The 20,476-nt window shown below is 43.3% G+C and overlaps 1 protein-coding gene across 3 annotated transcripts; it reads right to left on the reverse strand.

Moving 5' to 3' along the window:
* Window positions 1-61: 61 nt before the first annotated feature.
* On the reverse strand, window positions 62-20,429 carry LOC106587214 (pyruvate kinase PKM). Of its 3 annotated transcripts, none has more exons than XM_014175388.2 (11): window positions 20,141-20,429; window positions 14,643-14,821; window positions 13,925-14,016; window positions 7,320-7,451; window positions 6,603-6,789; window positions 6,140-6,410; window positions 5,776-5,926; window positions 5,475-5,627; window positions 4,167-4,333; window positions 2,688-2,869; window positions 62-1,183 (listed from the first exon to the last, which is right to left on the reverse strand). In XM_014175388.2, the coding sequence occupies exons 2-11, from the start codon at window positions 14,797-14,799 to the stop codon at window positions 1,077-1,079; spliced, it is 1,599 nt and encodes a 532-aa protein (XP_014030863.1). In that variant the 5' UTR covers window positions 14,800-14,821; window positions 20,141-20,429; the 3' UTR covers window positions 62-1,076. The 3 variants fall into 3 exon arrangements, with proteins under 3 accessions (XP_014030863.1, XP_014030861.1, XP_014030860.1); XM_014175386.2 differs by lacking the exons at window positions 4,167-4,333; window positions 20,141-20,429 and adding exons at window positions 3,680-3,846; window positions 17,595-17,893; XM_014175385.2 differs by lacking the exon at window positions 20,141-20,429 and adding an exon at window positions 17,595-17,893.
* Between the last annotated feature and the right edge of the window lie 47 nt (window positions 20,430-20,476).

The raw sequence follows: 20,476 nt of genomic DNA on the forward strand, positions 1-20,476 counted from the left end.
AAGTCTGACCTTATGAACCCAGTTAAGACTACTGTTATACAAATATGACAGGAACAAGACAGGTGCTCATCTCTTTTAATGATTGAAATCCAGTGGTGAAGGACAACTCATTACACCAGTTAACATGTTACACCCTACCCTCACACACAAAGAAGCAGTTGGACATTTAGACACACACACACTAGGTCACCGACAGACAGGAGCAAGACGAAAGAAGAGGTTGGGGGGGGTCTAACTCATTCCTTTATCCCCCCCCACAGTGCCCTCTGAAAGACCCTCAAAGTACTGAATTCATACATCATTCATTTGAGAACCATGTAGCAGCTTACATACATACATACAGTGGTTCTTAATTGCCAACTTAGTTATGACCAAAATACAAAAATGTAAGGTTTCTAAGAATACTTCACACAAAAAAAAGTAACTTGTCAAACTATTATAGGATTCCTCTATGGTTAGACAAAATATACGTAGTATTGGATGCCCAGAATCTAAATTCACCTTTCACAAAAGTATAATACAGAATGTAACATTGTCTACAGTAGATTGGGAGTGCAGAGAAAGTATACAGAATACAATGTAAATACAGACAGCACAACAAGGGGCTATGTTTGGGGGAAGAGTTTAACTGTGACAGGGCCTTTAAGAAGAGCTGTTCATGTCGGGTTGCCACCATTTTGTTCGTGTTATAGGATTTGGAGTGTTTTTTTATTTTTTTTTACAAGTTACAGTATAGCATGCTCTCTTAAGGTGTGTCCCGCCTGCCTTTCAAAAGTCATACATGGTTTTGTTTGTGAATAAATACAGCCGTTTCTGGTGGGCGCGTACAGATACCCTGGAGACTGGGGCGAACAGAGCACACCTACGTGAGGGGAACCCTGGAGAGGAGTGGATTGTAGTGGGGAGATTTCCTATTGGTCGAGTCACCACCACTGGCCTGTTCTTGGGGGAGGAAGAAGAGGCCAGGTGTTTGTTGTGGGCTGTACAAGTCTGTCTGAGCCCTGGTGTTGGGACAGGGAGCGGTGAGCAGAGGGACAAGGGGTAGACAGTGGAGGGGTGAGAAGGGTAGTCATAATTCAAGGAACCACGACCACACGCATGGTGTTGGTATAGCCAGAGCCTGGGCGCCAACCGGTCAGGACGATCACCACATCTCCCTCCTTGAAGAACCCTCGCTCCTTGCCTGGAAAACAAAGCACAGTTGTCAACACCATACTCCTACTAGTGTTGTCACCATACCAGGATTTTGACTTCGATACCAGGTTTAGTATTGCGATAGTGGCAAAAACAATTCTCTATAAAGATGATCCAAATTCAAAGAACGGCACTTGATCCAGACAGAAACTTGGTCTACTACACTGATCTGGTAAATCTCTGGGCATCTTGAGTTCAAGATTACATTTGGAATGTTTAAAAAATAAATAAATTTAAAGTATAATTTGAGACAGCCATGTATGAATCAATTATACAATCAATTTGGCTCTGGTGAAAACAATCCAACTATATAAACATGAAGGTAATCATTTATTTGAATAGTAGGTCTGTTGATAAACTGTAAATCAAGATGTAGCCTGCTCACTGGATGCTTTGAGTAGAGCTTCTTCTGGCTGATTTCGGTTTGTCACCTGGGGCTACAATCTGCTTCCATTCGGGACTTATTTTAATTGTACTGATCAACATTTGCATAGTAGTAATCTTTAAAAAAAAGGTGCAAGCAGTTTCTAAGACAGTCATTCATAAGGCACATGCAGTCAGTTCGGCGAGGGAGAGACGATTAACCCAGTGAATGTTTTTGGTGACAATTAGCTTTGGGAAATATTCAAAATGCATATGATCACAAACAAAAGTTCTAGGGTAGTGAATTGATTTTAACTTACGCTGTAAGCTAGTATCGGAGTGCATCTTTCACTTTCAAGATAATTCGATACATTGTAGTTTGAAACTATTCTGTGCGAGTCGGTTTAATTAGAGGAACGAATCGATACGACACTAACATATGTTGCGTACACACATTTATATTCCATTATAAATTTAAATCTGCTGCTAATGGACCTCTGAGCTGAACCTGTCAGAGTTGACTCAAATGCATGCAGAGACCAAGAAATTAAGCATAAAAAAAGAATTTGGGAGAAGAGGTTTTTACGGTGCCCCCCCCCGAGCGGTTTATTAACCATTATAAACTAGGTGGTTCAAACCCTGAATGCTGATTGGCTGACAGCCGTATACCACGTAAACAAAGGGTGCTCTAATTACATTGGAAACCAGTTTATAATAGCAACAAGGCACCTCAGGGGTTTGTGATAAATGGTCAACATACCATGGCTACGGGCTGTGTCCGCGATGCGTCGTGCGTAAGAACAGCCCTTAGCCATGGTATATTGGCCATTACCACATCTCCTCGGGCCTTATTGCTTCATTATTTTACCAGGTATATTGACAGAACAGTGCAATATTTTCTCTTGTACACTAATGACATGGAAGAGTTGCAGGGGAGAGAAGAAGTGTGCCCATTTGAAACCTAGGAATTATATTTTTTAAAGTAGCTCTCATGATACAAAGGTTGTAGACCCCTGGTTTAGACCGTTTGGAGTGAGCTTTTCTTCTGGTGAACACCAAAATACCATAGATATCCAGTAGATCATCTTACAGCTCATGAAAATATCTTTGTAATGGCTGTGGACTCTCACCCATTTCCATGGCGAAGTTGACCCTGAGGTCGACGTCCTCGGCCCAGACGTCGTGGGCAGGCTTGTTGTAGAAGACGGGGAAGATCCCGCGATACAGGTGTGCCTGGCGGGCGGTCTGGCCGTTACGGGTCACAGCAATGATGGGGGCGCGGGGCCTGTACCTGGAGATCAGGTGGGCTGACCTGCACATAGACAACACAGCTCAGACTGTCAGCCAAGGACACACCCTGCTGCCATTCCCATTTCAGATACTGGCAATATGGCTTGAACAAAGCCTCCACAGATCTATAAAGGGGTAGATTTCTGAAATGTTTTATTTAAATGTATTTCTGAAATATTAGGAAATGATTTGATTAGTAGAGGACCTACTATAGTAAAATAAATGTTTGCGTAAACCTAGTGTGCGCATTGATGTCAATGCGAGAGGATTTGAATTACATGCCAAGTCTAAGGATTTGTCTCATTGTGAACATTAAACAAGCCACAGGCAACATGTCATCCTGTTGGTTATGTTGGGGTGACAGTCACTCTAGATTGTGCCGACTTTGTTTGACCAATGAGAGTTAAAAATATTAGGAAAATGTCAAGGTTCAGCAGTCAAAAGGGTCAGTTGATGTGAGGGTGAACACAATTGAATGACTCTTGCAGTGTTGTCAATACAGCCGCAGATATCTCTACCCTGAAACTGTATGGATCTACCAATGAAGGTGTTCCCAATAATGTTGAGGACTCTTAAAATGAATAATACAAATGTTCTTCTTGTATTTATTATCTGTCTCTACAGAGTGGCCTCTGTCTGTGCAACCCATAACACTCCCCACCCACCCTCCTACAGCTCACATTACTGTCTCCACCCACACAGAGGGGTGACATCTGGGTCCATGCAACCATTCCCCACCAATCTAAAGTAGGGGACTAGGATGTTAAGGGTCAAAGTTGAAAGTTCTGTGAGTCCCTTACCTGCTGCTGCCTGTCCCTCTCCTCCCTCTTACCTGCCGGTCTTTGTGAGTACGACGAGGGCGCTAGCACAGCACTTGAATGAGGACTCCACTGCGCCACAGGCCACGGCCTCAGAGGGGTCCCGGGTCAGGTGGGCGGTGCGTCGCAGCTCCTCAAACAGTTGTCTGTGAAAGGTGGCTGCCTCAGCCTCCCGAGCAATCTGAATGCGAGGGTGTGCCCGAGGCACAGGGGTTACACCGAGTCACACCACCACGAGGCATGCCTCGCACCTGAGAGGCATGGCAAACGCTTATCCAGTCCATTTACGGAGTTAGGTGGATGTAACAGCTGTCACTACCAGATATATAGCCCATTCTTATAATGGATTCAACTTTTAGTGGTCTCCAGTTTGTTGTGACCATAAAGACCTGTAAACGTGTGCCATGCCCTTTCAATCAGTCCCTGTCTCTCCCTACTCTGGCTTCTCACAAACCTCCTGAGTCCCCCTCCCAAACAGCCGTGCTACAGCCACCTGCCTACCTTCCAGAGTTAGTGAGCACAATGAACGCAGAGGACAAGATCTTAAAGGAGGCCTCCACGGCGCCGATGGCGATAGCCTCGGCCGGGTCGGTGGAGTGTGGTGCGGCGCGCCGCAGGTCCTCGAACACCTGCCGATGAAACATGGCTGCCTCTGCCTCGCGAGCGATCTGGCGAGGGCAAAATGTAGCAGACGGGAAGAACACCAGACAGATGGATAAGGAAAGAGTGATAGGAGGAGACAAGATAGAGGGAGGGTAGGAAGTTAAGGTGAAAGGATGAGGAGATGGAGAGGAGGTAGGCAGAGGGAAAGGGCAGAAATGAAGGTTTAGTCAGAGTGCAGTTTAGTGAGACAAGAACAAAACATACATGTTAAAACACATCCAATGGGCCACCGCAGCCAGTCCATTTAGCTATGGCGTCTAACACATCACAGCATTATAAAAACACTAAACTGCTTTTATGATCCTATGGTAATTCTATAGTTAGTATCGGAATATAATTCTACATACCACCCAAACTGACTTTGCACATTCAAACTAGTTAGCTGTGAAGAGGTTTTATGAGATGGGCAGGTGACTATAGCCAACTGGTGTTATAACATGCACGCCTTGCACAGTCACACATGAAGAGATAGTCAAACAGGAAATGAGAGGAATAAGAAACATCTTTCAAAGTCCAATAAAAAAACTAAACAGAGGGAAAACATTTAAAGACCGTAAAATAGAAGCTGTTAAGAGGCAGAGTTAGTCTGAGCGTAACGTCAGCCCTTGTGGAGGACAGTGCCTTCAGGTAACTCACAATGCATTCTTAAGAGGTGAAAACATGTTAAAAGAGTGAAGGACTTGGTGCTGCAGTGAACTCATTAGGCAGCTGCTCAAGGACTGCTGAGTCACTCCTGCCTGCATCCAGAGAGGAGTGCCGCAGCGGAAAGTGTCAGCTGTTAAAGGCCTGAGTAGAAGAAAATGAGGGCAGCGTCAGCCACATTCTCCACCCATGTCCTACACTGTACTATAAAACCCTAGCGAGCAACCATTCTATGGATCATTACAACATTATGAGTCAATATAATACCGGCTGAATCCAGACTGCTTTTGCTGACCCTGACAAACATCACATGACATAAAACATGAACAAATAAAAAAAGTGGAAATGAGTGTTTGACTTCCATCTGCAACATGACTTCCAGTAGCCCTGACCCTGCTGTTGATGGGTCTACACAGTGTAGGTCAGGACTAGTGGTAGTCGAGGGCTAATGAGATCCAGAATGAAGGATAGTACTGGGGCTAACTGTAGGGGGCACTGTCTCACCATGTGCTGTGTGCGGACAGCCTCCAGGGGGTAGTCTCCCTTGGCGGTCTCTCCACTCAGCATGATGCAGTCAGCTCCATCCAGCACGGCATTGGCCACATCACTGCCCTCTGCACGGGTGGGCCTGGGCTTCTTGATCATGCTCTCTAACATCTGTGGGAAGGACAGGGGTTCACAATGTCAGCCTACTAACAGTGTAATAACACACCTTTCACATCACAACAAACTGTAGCATCCCTGTGGAAATAGAAATGCCTCCCCGTTTATATATAAAAAAAGCTGTCGTCACAAGTAAACTGACCTGTGTGGCGCAGGTGATTGGCTTGCCGGCTCTGTTGCAGCGGCCAATCATCATCTTCTGGGCCAGGAACACCTTCTCTGTGGGGATCTCAATTCCCAGGTCTCCACGGGCAACCATGATGCCATCACTGGCTTCCATGATTTCATCAAACCTGCACAGGGGACAGGACACTGGATTCAGATGTACTGTTCAGATTTAAACATTCCCATCAAGTTTAGGAAGTATGATGAGACATACTGCATGCCATTTATTATAAATGTGAGTTTAGTGCTGGAACGTAAAGATTTTGGGCACTGGCCAGTCGTGCACAATTTTCTACTAGCCAAGGGCTTGTATTTCTGTGCATTTAATGCCGTCACACAACCTGCGCACTCCCTCGTGGTTCTCCAGCTTGCTGATGATCTTGATGTTCTTGCCCTTCTCTCCCAGCACCTTCCTGACAGCGTGCACGTCGGCTGCTTTACGGATGAAAGATGCAAACACCATGTCCACTCCTTGCTCCACGCCGAAGGTCAGGTCAGAGATGTCTTTCTCAGAGACAGCAGGCAGGTCCACAGCAGCACCAGGCAGGTTCACACCCTTCTTACTGCCCAGGGTCCCTCCATTCTCAATCTCACACATCAGGTAGTCACCACCTGGGGACACACATTGAAGAGAAGACATCGTTAACCGTTATCTCCAGGCAATAAAGAATAGGAAAGGACCATCTGTCCATCCTCTAACCACCCAAAGGTTCAGTAAGTGAGGAGATTCTAGGGCTAATAGATCCTCAAAGGAATATTTTCTAGTCTATTCAGCTCTTAAGTGGGAGCCAGACATGGACTCACCAATTTCCTTGACCTGGAGGGACACGAGTCCATCGTCGATGTAGATCTTGCTGCCCTGCTCCACCACCCTGGTGATGTTCTTGTAGTCCAGCCACAGATTGTCTTCATCACAGTTCTCCTGGTAGGCATCATCCAGGGTCAACTTGATCATGTTGCCCTTCTTCAGCTCCACCTCAGATGTACCACTCTGACACACACAAAGGACCATGGATGAGTCTCAATAGGAACCATGACTATGGGGGTTCAACCACTCAATGGCTCATTGAAGTGGCTCATTGAAGAGTTTGAAATTGGTCAAGAAAAATCTCTCAAGCTTGTAGTAGTCCAAGATATCTTTACCACAAGCCGTTCAATATTTAATTTGATCACCCAGTTGCAGGAGAACTTTCCTGCAATGCAGGAAATGTGAAACTTGTTGTATATTTGAGGTTTAAAAGGCGTATGAAATTTGTAATTCCACTTTAAAATTTCTGTCTTGATTTTGCCTTAAGAAAAAAAGGATCAACCCCTACAAAAGTGGCAATTAACTATAATCCACATTTCCCTTTGCTGCAGGACTATTTTCCTGCTGTAGCAACTGGCTCAAATTAAGATCCCACATCTGTACTCAATATTTAGTACAACAAAATGAGTGTAGTAAACATTTGATAGGGCCTCCAATCAGTTGATGTGTGCTGGGAACATGGTAGTTAAGTGTTGTTGGTTGGTTCTACTCACTCCCTTGATAAGTCCAGTCCTGATCTCAGGTCCCTTGGTGTCCAGAGCGATGGCCACAGGGCGGTAGTGGATGCTGCCAGGCTCAAAGCTCTCACAGGCCTCACGCACATTCTTAATAGTCTCACAGTGGTACTGTGGAACAGAGAATATAATAAAAACTAAAATAAACATTCTATAAGAAGATAATCATTTTTGATCAGGCTTGTACATTTAACACTAAAGCAACAACGCATCAGCCAGATAGACATTTTATTTCAGTGACAATGTGAGAGATGGCCCAGGCATGGGCCATGTTGGAGGGTAGAAACCTAGTGTAGGTGTAATGAGTCACGTAACTGAACACAATCAGCTGACAACATATCAGGGCAGGGAAATAAGAAGATTATGCATAATCTTATAACTAGTGGTGTAAAGTACTTAAGTAAAAATACTACTTAAGTAATTTTTGGCAACTTTTACTTTACTACATTCCAAAAAGAAAGTGTACTTTTCACTCCATACATTTTCCCTGACACCAAAAAGAAAGTTACATTTTGACAGTAAAATTGTCCTATTCACACACTTATCAACATCCCTGGTCATTCCTACCACATCTGATCTGGCAGACTCAAACAAATGCTTCATTTGTAAATTATTTCTGAGTGTTGGCGTGCCCCTGGCTATCCGTCAAAAAAAAAAAATATCAAATAGTGCCACCTAGAAATATATACACTTACTTTTGATGAGTACATTTCAGCAATTCCATTTATTTTTGATACTTATACTCCAGTAGTATTTTACTGGGTGACTTTTACTTGAGTAAAAGTAAAGATACTTGAGTCATTTTCTATCAAGGTATGACAACTTAGTACTTTTCCCCCCCACCACTGCTTATAACTACTACAAACAGGGTCATAAACGTGAAAGAAATGATGCAATCCAGGATGTGGTCTAGACAACTGTTACCAGTAGCGCAAACAGCCATCTAGCTACCCTCTGTATAGGTACCACTGAGAAAGTTCAAATGGTTTTCATTTAAGGCTAAGATGTTCTGAAGCGCAATAGAAAAAACATTCTCCCCAGATTTCTAGGAAGAGGTCACTAACAACACACAGTACCGAGTAATTATTTTATGTAAACAGTGCGAGTCAAGGCAGCAAATGCATTTCGCAGAGGTTGACATTAAAGGTTACCCGATTACCCTGGGCAGGTAAACTGAACAGTAGAGCAGGAAGAAAAAATAAATAAAAATAATTAAAAAAAGCTACTTTGTGGCTACCCGATTGGACAGGTAAAATTGATTCTACTGTTCCATTAGTTAATGTGCATTAGCGACTCGCAACAAAAAAATAAACCAAGGCCAAGCCATTACAGTTATTTCCCCTACAATTCCAACCGCTAGTTCTAGATTACACACGCTCCCATTAGGCCTGCAGAAATACTGCCTATAAAACCTATCTGATGGGATACACAAAACTGTACACAAGCTACATTCCTTTCCCCTGCATGTCTCACCAAATTCTGACCGCTCCCTCTAGATCACACACTCACGCTCCCATTATGCCTGCAGAAATACTGCCTATAAAACATATCTGATGGGATACACAAACTACATTCCTTGCCAAATCATGAACACTATCATAAATAAATGGTCTGGTGGATTGAAGTAGGCCTGTGTTCCAACCACGAGCTGCATTGTTTTGAATAACTGGTGTGTCTATTTTCCGGTGCCATTTTGCAAACTTCTAGTGTGCAATTAAGAAATTGGTTACAACCCCTCTAAACCTAGGCAGGTTTCAGACTGAAATATGAACGGAATGAGTCAGAGCGTATCCTTTTGAGAATCATTAGTCTACTTTGTTATTTTTTTTCTTTTATAAAAGCCTGCCCACCTAGTTTAAGCTCAAATCAAACAAGTAAAACCAATTACCACCACCAAATCTGGTGAATTTATGCTCTTTATAATGCTTTTAACTGCACGTCTCAACTCCCAATACTAAGGGAAAAACACCCTGTTAAAAACAGGAGTAAACAGTGAAAGCTGCACCCATTTCAGTAGCGCAAGTCACAGATCAAGTGGCACTTGCAGTCCTTCATTTAGGAAAATCACCTCAAGGCAAATGTTTCAGTTTAGACAGAATATTAATTTGATTTAGCTGCCCAGTGTGCTAGCTAGGAAGTGGGATTACAGCTTCATGAATTTGCCATGAGAAAAAGGCTTGTGGAAAAAGCAACTCCCTCACGATCCTCATCATTGATGGGATAGTTTGCCAAACACACAAATTCTCTTTTTTCCACTTAACGACTATTATCGTGAATAGCCCTTCAGCAAGTTAAAAGAAAGCATGCTTTAGGAGTTCTGTGATATAAACATTTTGTTTATACTGTCGGCATAACTTTTTGGGGGCTTGTAAAAAGTCAGTGGCTGGTGAATTATGGCTAGTCCCCATTTCAGATTAGACTACACACTCAGTGCAATACCCTTTATCAGTTGTAAACTTGTGGTTAACACAAAAAAAAAAGTACTTTATTCACAGACAGCGTGACCTGGATATTTACAAATAGTTAAATACACTACTACAACCTGCCTGTCCACATGTATATTACAACTATACTAATGGTCTTGAGTGGCAGTGCTAGCGTTTCCCTTGGAGACAGCTGCCCCAGATGGCTCATGCTGCTTCTCCCCATCTGGGTAAAGTAACCTGAGCTTTACCTAAGCACTTAATTGGCAGGTAATCACATAGGGCTTCATGTCCATTTTCTCCTCCCCAGTTATACTGCTGTTACTGTATCACCACAAACAGCCTTGGCATCAAATTGAACCAATAGTGCACAGTGCCAAATTACACCAAGATAACTACATTCTCAGCATATGCCTTAGAGCAGCTAGTCAGACAAAGCCAGGTCATCTGAGAACTGGGTAGTTTCAGTGAGTGGATATGTAATTTCATGAAGCTATAAATAAAGATGTGGAAGTGCCCTTCCTAACATTTTGATAAGCCTCCATGATACAGTAGAGGGTCAGGAGACAGGATGACAAGGTGAGTGGCTCAGGCCCCCTGCCTGAGAGTAGCAGGTTAAGACAGAGGAAGCGTCTTTGGCCTGCTGAGTGACCTCTACTGAACAGGGAATTGAAGCAGGTGACTGTGACGGAGTGGGAGTGACTCCACCTGTTGCTCTAGGCATGCACCCTGGGCGGGGTGATAAAACTACCAGATGAAGGCACAGATTAAGTATTTATAGTGGCACAAGCAACCTCAGGTAAGGTTTCCACTGCTGTCTGCTCCATCTCAGTTTAGGGCCTACCTTTGATCCTGGGCAGACAACTCCACACTGCCTCTACCCTTGAACTGCACACCCTGGTTGGCACAGAGTACATCTCATATGCAAACAACATCTTCTGAAGTTAGCCTGTCTGGGCTAGGGGGCAGTATTTTCACAGCCGGATAAAAAAAAAACGTACCCGATTTAAACTGGTTACTACTCTTTCCCAGAAACGAGAATATGCATATTATTAGTAGATTTGGATAGAACACACTCTGAAGTTTCTAAAACTGTTTGAATGTGTCTGTGAGTATAACAGAACCCATATGGCAGGCAAAAACCTGAGAGAATTCCAAGCAGGAAGCGGCCTGTGACAATTTGTAGTTCTTTCTAGTCCCTTTCGAAACTACAGTATCTCTGGGGTTACGTTGTTGCACTTTCTAAGGCTTCCACTGTCTCTCTAAAGCCTTCAGAAAGCGGATTGAGGCGTCTCCTGTCTCTGGGCAGAGTATGGTAGCTCAGTTTGTCAGTGGTCTGCCTGGTGACAAAGAGATTGGATATGCGCAGTCCCGCGACCATGCCGTTTTTTCTTTTCCTCTTTGAATGAATACACTGTTGTCCGGTTGGAATATTATCGCTATTCTACGAGAAAAATACCAGGTCTGATGCCATTGAGAAAAATGTTAGACGCAGACACCATGGTAATCAAAGGCTGGAAAAAGATTGGAGTTTGCATGTGGTGAAATCAAGGATGTGAAAATGAGTAGCTAAAGTTGAAAAGCGTGTGGATAAAGGTGGAACAGAATAACAATGTCTACCATAGACATCTCACTACGCCTGCAGAGAAGAACAAAGTCGGTGATACTGTCGATGTTGTGCATCGCCACGAAGAAAAAGCAAAACGATTCAAGACTAAGGGGTATCATCCTCTTCACTGCCAGATTCTACAGTGATGCTGTCTGGAAAGCAGTTAGGAAGAACGTGTTCCTTCAGAGCCATGGTCTGCATGTCACCAAGCATCGCAGCCCGGAGGACATAGAAACGAGGAACAAGTTGTGGCCAACGATGAAGAAAGCATGAAATACTGGAAATCCATATTCCTCCCTAGAACCTCACCAGCAGGAACAAATTGATGGTTTCACCCATGGTATTCTCATTGTCCTTGCACAGACTACCTAACAAGCCTCGGGTGACAATTAAGCACGACTCCGGTACCTCAATCATTTATTCGGTTTTTTTCCTGTAAGACCAGACAGCGGCATATTTTGTTTACAAACTCAAGACTGAAAGTTGTATTTACTTTTTTTGTATGCATACAGGAACTGAGGCATACAGACCTGTTATGACTTACTTTACAGTGTTATTGTTCTATGTAGTTATTAATACTTATAAGTGAGAACGGTCTTAATGTACACACTACCAGTCAAAAGTTGACACCTACTCATTCAAGGGTACTTTATTTTTACATTATAGAATAATAGTGAAGACATCAAAACTACAAAATAACACAAAAGGAATCATGTAGTAAGCAAAAGTGTTGAACAAATCAAAATATATATATATATATTTTATATTTGAGATTCTTCAAAGTAGCCACCCTTTGCCTTGATGACTTTGAGCTTTGCACCCTCTTATTAGAGCAGCATATATTAGTCTCGAGATACCTTTACAGTAAAATAAACAAATAGATCGACCAGATGCTTTTCTAATTTCTGTGGAGAAACCGTACCCATTACATTAGGAAAAAAGCTGTTATAATGAACACTTATGAGTATGGTGGGCTGAATTTACTGGACTTACTAAATATACTTAAGATCAATTGGATAAATCAATTCCTAAGAACTTTATTCCTCATCATGTCTTCTCTACTTTTGGTGGCCTTAACTTCATGTTGGTTTGTAATTATAATATTGACAAAGTTCCAGTGAAACTCTGCTTTTCATCGGCAGGCTCTCGTCACGCATTACATATATGGAATAAAAATCGGGACATAGTATAAAATTACTTAAATTGTTTTTAGAATATTGGTTTCTGAAATAATATCCTTATTGGTGAGCCAACTTGTAAATGCAGAGGGTAATTCTTATCACTTTACAAGATCCCTGTAACACCTCATGATTTTGCAATTCTTTTAGATGCCATTCCCTCAGGTGTTGCTTTATTATTCAGGAACATGTCAAGACCTGACCCTCAGAACATACCTGCTATTAACCCTGTTGACTCAATCAGTAGCAAAGATTTTCTTCTTTTGGTCCATTCAACAGAGCTATACGAGCCTTGTTTCAGCAGGATGTTGTATCTATACCTTAATGGACATTTTTATTGATACGGTCTATTGGGAAAAAGTTTGGATGTTGTCACACACATACCTTCTTATTAACAAAATTAAGGAAGTTCCTTTCTAAATTCTTCATAATTAGTATCCTGCCAACCACCATACAAAGAATTTAAAGAAAAACACTAATTCACATTGTACCTTTTGTAATGACCACCCAGAAATGGTGTTGCATTTTTTTGGCATTGTATTCATGGAATCAGTAGATTTATAATTGAACACATTTATGAAGATTTTACACCATTATGGAGAGATGTACTGCTTGGATTCTTTACCTACGATAGAAATAAGTTGAAAGAATTATGTAATTAATTTCATAATTTTTGGGGCCAAATGTCATATTCAAAATGTAAAATTTACAAACACCACATTCTCTTAAAATATAGTTACATTTATTTTTGTAAGACAATTAAATACTCCAACAAAAAAAAGCTGTTAGAATAAGTATTTATGTCCCTTAAGGTCCGTGTGTAATGTGATATAGTACCCGCTAGCCCAATTGTCCTTTGTATGTGTATGACACACACTTGTTACCCCCATGTACTTTTGTATTGATGTGTCGTTTAAATTATTTGTATTTTTTTTAAAGTCCTTGACCTAAAGATCATCAACACAGCCTGTGTGAGTTTGTGCTATTCAGTAGGACAGGGAACTGCCAGGGACATCGCGACACAATATCACAATACTTTGGTGCCGATACGATATGTATCGCGATTCGATACTGTGATTTTACTGCAATTCAATGTTTCAAACATATCGCTCACCATATGTCTGCTGCAGAGGGACAAGAGGGAGCAACGAGAAACATGTTTTGATCAGTCATGGAAACATTTGCTCCCAATTTAAAAGCTATGAATGAAAAATACAGATGTTTTGGTGCAGGTTCAGCCAACTAGCGCAAAGATATAGCCCACAGATATACGGTTCACAGATATACGGTTCAGGTCTGGATCCAGTCTGTGTAGAAGTGTGCGATCATCCTCCACTGCAAAAGTCTGGTGTCTAGACATGCTAGGGAACCCACCTCGTGAGATCCATGGGAGAAGTTCATGCGAGCGATGTTCATCCCAGACTTGATCATCTCCTTCAGCATGTCCACAGAGCGGGAGGCTGGCCCTGTTACGACAGAGGTGGGTTTAAACATCAGCACACACACGTGATGTCATACAGTAGGTATTTCACAGCATCATCCTATAGTAGAGGGCCTTTAAAATACTGATGTAAAAATATTATAGGCCTACAGACATTTGAACGCTAGCATCCATTGTGTGTGTGTATGTGTGACGATATACCGTGATACCTTGAGTCACTCACGGTTGTGCAGCACATACCAGGTGATCTAGTTACAGTATGGAATTCACAACTAAATGTTTGCCATCTAGATATCTTATAACTATTAAGTTAATTGTCTAACAATGTCCTAAATGCTCTCAAGTTGTGCATTTGGTTTACTAATTTAGTAGCCAGTTAACCATCTAGCTGAAGCTGGGATGTCAGTCCTCCAAATAGTTTAGGTCAGAGGCATTTTTTTTTTTGACAATGCGTTCGTTAGCATTTTCTATGGGATTTTACATGTACCTGTTAGCATTGCTAACCTTCGGATTACAGAGGCTCAGTGGAGTTTGAAAATAGCAGCCCTTGTGTTCAGTGCCGGTATTACCGAATATCCCAGGATGGCACAAATGTCGATATGGCAATCTAGATACCGCCCAAGCCTAGTGTGTGAGTGCGTGGCCACTGACCAATAGTGCAGATGATGCCAGTGTTGCGGGCGGTGGTGGGCTCAGAGTCAATGTCCAGCAGGCACATGTGCTCCAGGAAGGTATCGGCCATGGCAGCGCCGAGCTGCTGCGTCTGGACGAAGGCAGAGCCCATGTCTTGAGACTTTGAACCGGGCATGATGGCAGAATTTGAAGAAGTCCTGGAGGAGGAAAGAGATGAGGTGATATGAAGGGCGTACTAAGACAGTAAGGTGCTAATGGTTCACTCAATTCAGTGCCTCCAATCTCAGGCATTATCAGGTCATGGACTGGACTGCCACATTAAACACACTAGTTCATGAAACCAACTTTAGAGCCACCAGTCTAGGAATTAGCACACAACAGCTTGTTGAGGCACAGTGTGTGGCTTTGAATCAATTGACGTCTGTGCAAATAACCGTTTGTTTGTGGAATGAGGAACCTATTCAAAAGAGGACTACATCTGAAAAAACAGGAAGTGTGATTGAAGCCCTTGCCTGCTGGTTCTCATGCTGCACCATAGACAAAGACATGGGCCTAGATACGATTGATCTATAACATAGCCTGGGCTACAGAAACATGTTGAGGTTATTCCTAGCCAGTAACATTCTTTCAGTGAGGAGCACATTGAGCTGTTTGCACATTATGTTCCCCCCCTCCTCCGAGTCACCCATGGCAACCGCAGCCCTGACTGGCACAGTGCTTTCATTATTTCCTCCTAGCCGGGGACAGATCACTTTCAACATGGCTCAAGACAGAGCTGTTGAAAACAAGGGGACATTTCGAGAAGGACTGCGTCAAACCCAATAGGTTACTTCGTAGCACCATAAAGTTATCTTGCTCAAGACTCTTCTTTTTTCTAGTGTCTGTCTTGACAGTATTACACAACAGGCTCTTTGTACAGGTACTGTAGTTCAGGCCAAATTCTCAGTGGCTTTAGGGCAGGCAACAAAAAGAAAAAAAGAAAAATAAGAAAAAAATAAGTCAATGTGGTAGCTCATCTCTTTGAGAGTGCTGAGTCCAAGTCATCTCTGCTTCAGGGGCTGTTGCAGTGGTTACATAACTCAGGAATGTGGCAATAGATGTCATACCTTCCATCTGTGGCATGTAGGCTGGGGGGGGGAGAAATCACTGGAGGGCTGCCCTAGACAAGTCAGGGTTACCAAACTGGACAAGCCTAAACACTAACCAGTGAAGAGTTTAATTTAACCCAGTGTAAAGTATACAGTGACAGAACATGCTCACTGATTGCTTCTTCAAGGAAATACTAAGCTTTCTAATAGGCTACATCTGTTAGTCTACCTTGTTGCAGTGAACAGTTTCACTATTCTGGCAGACCTCTAAGACACTACTTAAAACAGATGAGAATCTGCAGAATGCATTGGGACAGAGAGCATGTTATTCTCCTCAGTAGCCCCGCTTACTGCAAAGCACAATCACATCACATACCTCCCCTTAAAATTACCAGGCTAGTTTGAATTAGCCAAGGCTAAATTTGTTTGGCTAATGTTAGCCAATGTTGTATTCTGCACCCCAAAACCATGAGAAAACAAGTGGTCAGTCATGGAGATAAAAGCTCTGAAGGAAAAATACTGGAGTTTTGGTGCAGGTGCACCCTGCAAAAATAATGTGATATTGTCAAAAATAGTAACCCGATATGCAACTGTATCGAACCCCTCCCCCCGCAGTCACTATTATTTAGGGCAGGCTACCCTCTATAACCAGGCCTACACTCAGCTTATATCTTTCGGTGGGTAAATGAGTCGGGACAGGGCCCTGCCAAACAGCAGCAGTAAAACCCAATAAACAGCAGCTCAATGACATCACAGAGCCTCAAAGGCAGCAGCCCAGTGTTGTACGTGAGCAAGGTCACATCCTGCTCTCTCCAGACTCCCAACTGCATACACAGCATGAGACAGCAGGGGCAAGGGGTAGTACCCAGACAGAGTAGAGCACAGTGTAGACTGCAGAGGGAGGAACAGAAATCATACAATGCCTCATCTCAAATGAGGCCTAGATTCTTATCCCTGGAACACACTTTATACTGCAAACTGCAGAAAGCCCAACAGGGTCATTTTATCTGGAGGGGGTGAGACATGGGATGGGCTCTTATGTCCACTGTCAACATAAAGGCTGGTAAGGTAACCAACAACAACTGACAATCTCAAGAGGTTGACAATGACGTCTCAAAAAAAAAAATCTGCATTTGCAAATTAAATATGCACATTGAAATCAGTGCCATGGCTACATAAAAAGCACAGTGTAAATTGTATAATGCAATTGCTGTTCATATAGTCACTATGACTTTACTCCTTCCTTCAAATGAACAGGGACATGTTTGGAATTATCCTACAGCCTGAGGGAGTCCTGACATGACCCAGCCTGCTATGCTTCCGCAGGAAACCCTTCCTACCCTGTGACTAACATAACACAGCTAGGCTGATGATGGCTTGCCAAAAGATGCTCTACAGTCCAAGGCCATGCCAGGCCAGTCTGATCCACCCTTTATCACTGAGAGACACCATACATAAGCCTGTGACAAAAATGTAAAGAATGTTTGGGCTGACCTGGGGCCAGTGACACCAGTAATAAACCTAAGTGACCCAGATGCATGTCTAACTTTAGAGCTGCCCTGTTGCTATCAATCCTCCCCAATCCCTTCCAACACCTCTCACTGGAACAGAAAATGCTTCCCCACTCTCCATGCACTTCCTCTCTGCCTAGTACTGCCCCCTCCCCTCACTTTCACACATGCATGCACACACTGTGCGATGTCTCCACTGCGCATTGGCAGCATAGCCAGAGGTTGCCTTACAGGAGTGACATCACATCCTAGGAGCAGCCATGACGACCCTGACGTAGCCAATAATCCTACACTGGTGACCTCAGAAGCCCAGCTCTCTCCCCCTGCGCCACATTGATTGTCTCATCATCCAGCTATGTGGCATTACGTACCAGTTGACCTTTCTGTTCCTCCTGGGGACGTACAAGAACGTAGCTGCTACAGACCTCGAGAGGATCCCCAGTCTGTGTGACCCCCGGTCCCCACAGAGCGCAGCAGGAACAGCAGCAGAGCTAACCGGACAAGCAGGAACTCCCGGGAGTGTGACTCGCCTGCCTACGCACAGCTCAGGAATAAATCCTCTTCTCTTCAGCGAAGATAACGTGCTGCAGGACACACAGTCCAGGCTGCTGCATCCATGGAGCAGGCTGCGTGCCCTGATACTGCGGCTATACATGAGACCTTCAAACCCACCATTTACCACTGCCATATTATGCTGGCAGCACTAGGTCATATTACCCCTAGGGGTCTAAAAATGGTGGATGTGTATTCTAATAATAACACATGGTAAGCCTGTGTAGAAGACAAAACGCTAGCCTGGGATTAGTGCATTGCATGCTGCCATTGGGTGGCAGTAGTCATACATCACAGGGTGGGTGACACATTTGCATTCTGTGCTGCATTGCATTACACAGCAGATAGTATCCATGTTCTGCTGCGCTGCAGCCTAGCGTTACTCAGCACCTGTAGCCACTATGCTAGTTTCACATTGCCAGACATAGCCAAGAGCAGGAGGCAAGGCTACTACTATGCATGGCAGATTGCATGAAAGTGCCACCAGCTGCAGCAGGACTACTGCAGCAAAACAAATGCAGTCAGTGTAGGCCTACACCCCTCAACACTGCAGCAGGTTAAGGACAGTTCAGAGGAGCCACGGCTAGATTTCTTCTTAATCAACTCTCAATTGCAGTTGAGTAGGAGACCAGGAGTATGCTGTGCAGAATAGCGAGTCACAGGTGGGGTTTTCAACCCGGGAATTCTGAGTTGTTATTCACCTCATTGAGAACAAACTTCAGAGGAAGAGGTGCCTAGTCATTCTCCCTGTGCACCGTTAGGGGCTATTGCATGATATTTGAAACTCTGGAAAGTTACAGCAGGAAATGACACAATACTGGGAGTATTTTAGACATTTACTGTGGGGCCTGCAGCGTACGTGCTCTCAGCCCAGTACTCCGGGTGTGCAGATAGGGCACTGACGTATACATTTAGGCCTCACACCCCTGCGAGAAGCACTATGTTAGGACATACCATAGTATAGCCACTCCTGTCCCCACTGATAACACATGATTCCTAACCTACTGAGAAGTGCTTCTGTGCCCTAGCATGCCAAAATAGAAGTCGGCTCCCTCAAGTGACCTGGCTGATGCTGTGTAAAGTATAGGGCCAGGGTGGCTTGTATTTCCTCCTACACTCACACAGGGCTCTGGGCCAGAAGAATCTGTTACATAACAATGGCTGAGCATCTCAGGAATAGTCCTAACCAGACGTAGGAGGAGCACTAAACCTTAGTTTGAAGCCTAAATTATTTCTGAGACTGACTAACCACACACACACACTTCTGATATGAAATGTGCTAATTGTTCAAGTCAGTCTAGACAGGCTTCATCAAAAATAAAACTGAAGGCCTACATGACCATTTGATTTGGGAGGTGGGAGAGATGGAAGAACTGACCAAGGAGGTCAGGGTTTGATGCAGGCTAGCTGATAGAAAGATCTACAGTATTGACGTATGACTAGTCAATAAACAGGCACTGCAGAAGAGGGACCAGTGCAACAAAGCCAATCCATTCAGACATAGTTAGGGCCCTATAAAAATGTGTTTTTTGCCATCTACTTTCACGGATTTTATAGGGCCCTAGAGTTTGACAGGTCAGGTAGGCCACACTACTGCAGTAAAGGTGCTTGTTGTAGACTTATTTCCAACAAAAGGACACTAGACCACTGAATATCACAGTGTGAATAACACTTTTGTTCAGGTCTACACATATCTGGATCATTATTATTAAAAACAACCGAGTCATTAAATTGGTAACATGAGAATGGTCAGTCATCCGTTTGCAGTACAATGCATCCATCCACTGATGCGCCACAGGGCACGTCTCCATTTCTGCGTCACATTTTCACGAATTTAAGATATCGCGACGAGAAACTAGCCAATGGAATTCCAAGTTCATCGGGCAACCACACCCACCACGCGAGACAAGACAAACGCACTCGTATTGTACAATTCTCCCCGCTTTAAAATACATGTTTTAGACTGATACCATGTTATTTCATGACAAATAACTCCACTCATAAAAAATAGTAGTTAACTAGTAAGTTCACCTGTATGAATAGTTAACTGGAGAAAACTGCATCACACTGAGTTAGTCACTGACAAACGAAACCATTCTTTGTATGACTACAACGCCACATGGTTTGTAAGTTTAAACGGTTTAAGATGGTTCAAAGTGACCACTACTGTTACCTCTTACTAGGTAGCTAGACAGTTATCTTTTGGAATCCATCCCTTGCCTGGACTATGCCACTAAAGAAACCAGCTGGCAACACAGAATATGATAACGTCAATTGAATAAAATTGTAATTTGGTGACAGCAGTACAGCAAAACAAACGTACATCATGTCATTAGCTAGCTACAACTCTTGTGATGATACTCACCTTCTATCGATGAACAACTGCTAGACTGACGTATTTCTCTTACACCCAGTAGCTCAAGGTGATCTCCGAAACTAAAGCGGAACTATTTTTGTTCGATGCATCACGTATCCATCCGCGATAAATCAGTCGCTATTTCAAGTATATAATGAATTCAATCGAAAGATATGGTTTCAATAATTCATACATATTTAGAATGTATTTATGTATGATTTCTGATGTATTCTTTGGAAAAAAACACCCAGTAAACTAGGGCTTGGAACTATAAAGCATGGGGAAGTTTACATAAAGGAACATAATGAAAGTGCGGTGATGCGATACCGCTGATGTCCAATCAGG

This window comes from Salmo salar, chromosome ssa26 (assembly GCF_905237065.1).
Source record: "Salmo salar chromosome ssa26, Ssal_v3.1, whole genome shotgun sequence".
Taxonomy (NCBI): domain Eukaryota; kingdom Metazoa; phylum Chordata; class Actinopteri; order Salmoniformes; family Salmonidae; genus Salmo; species Salmo salar.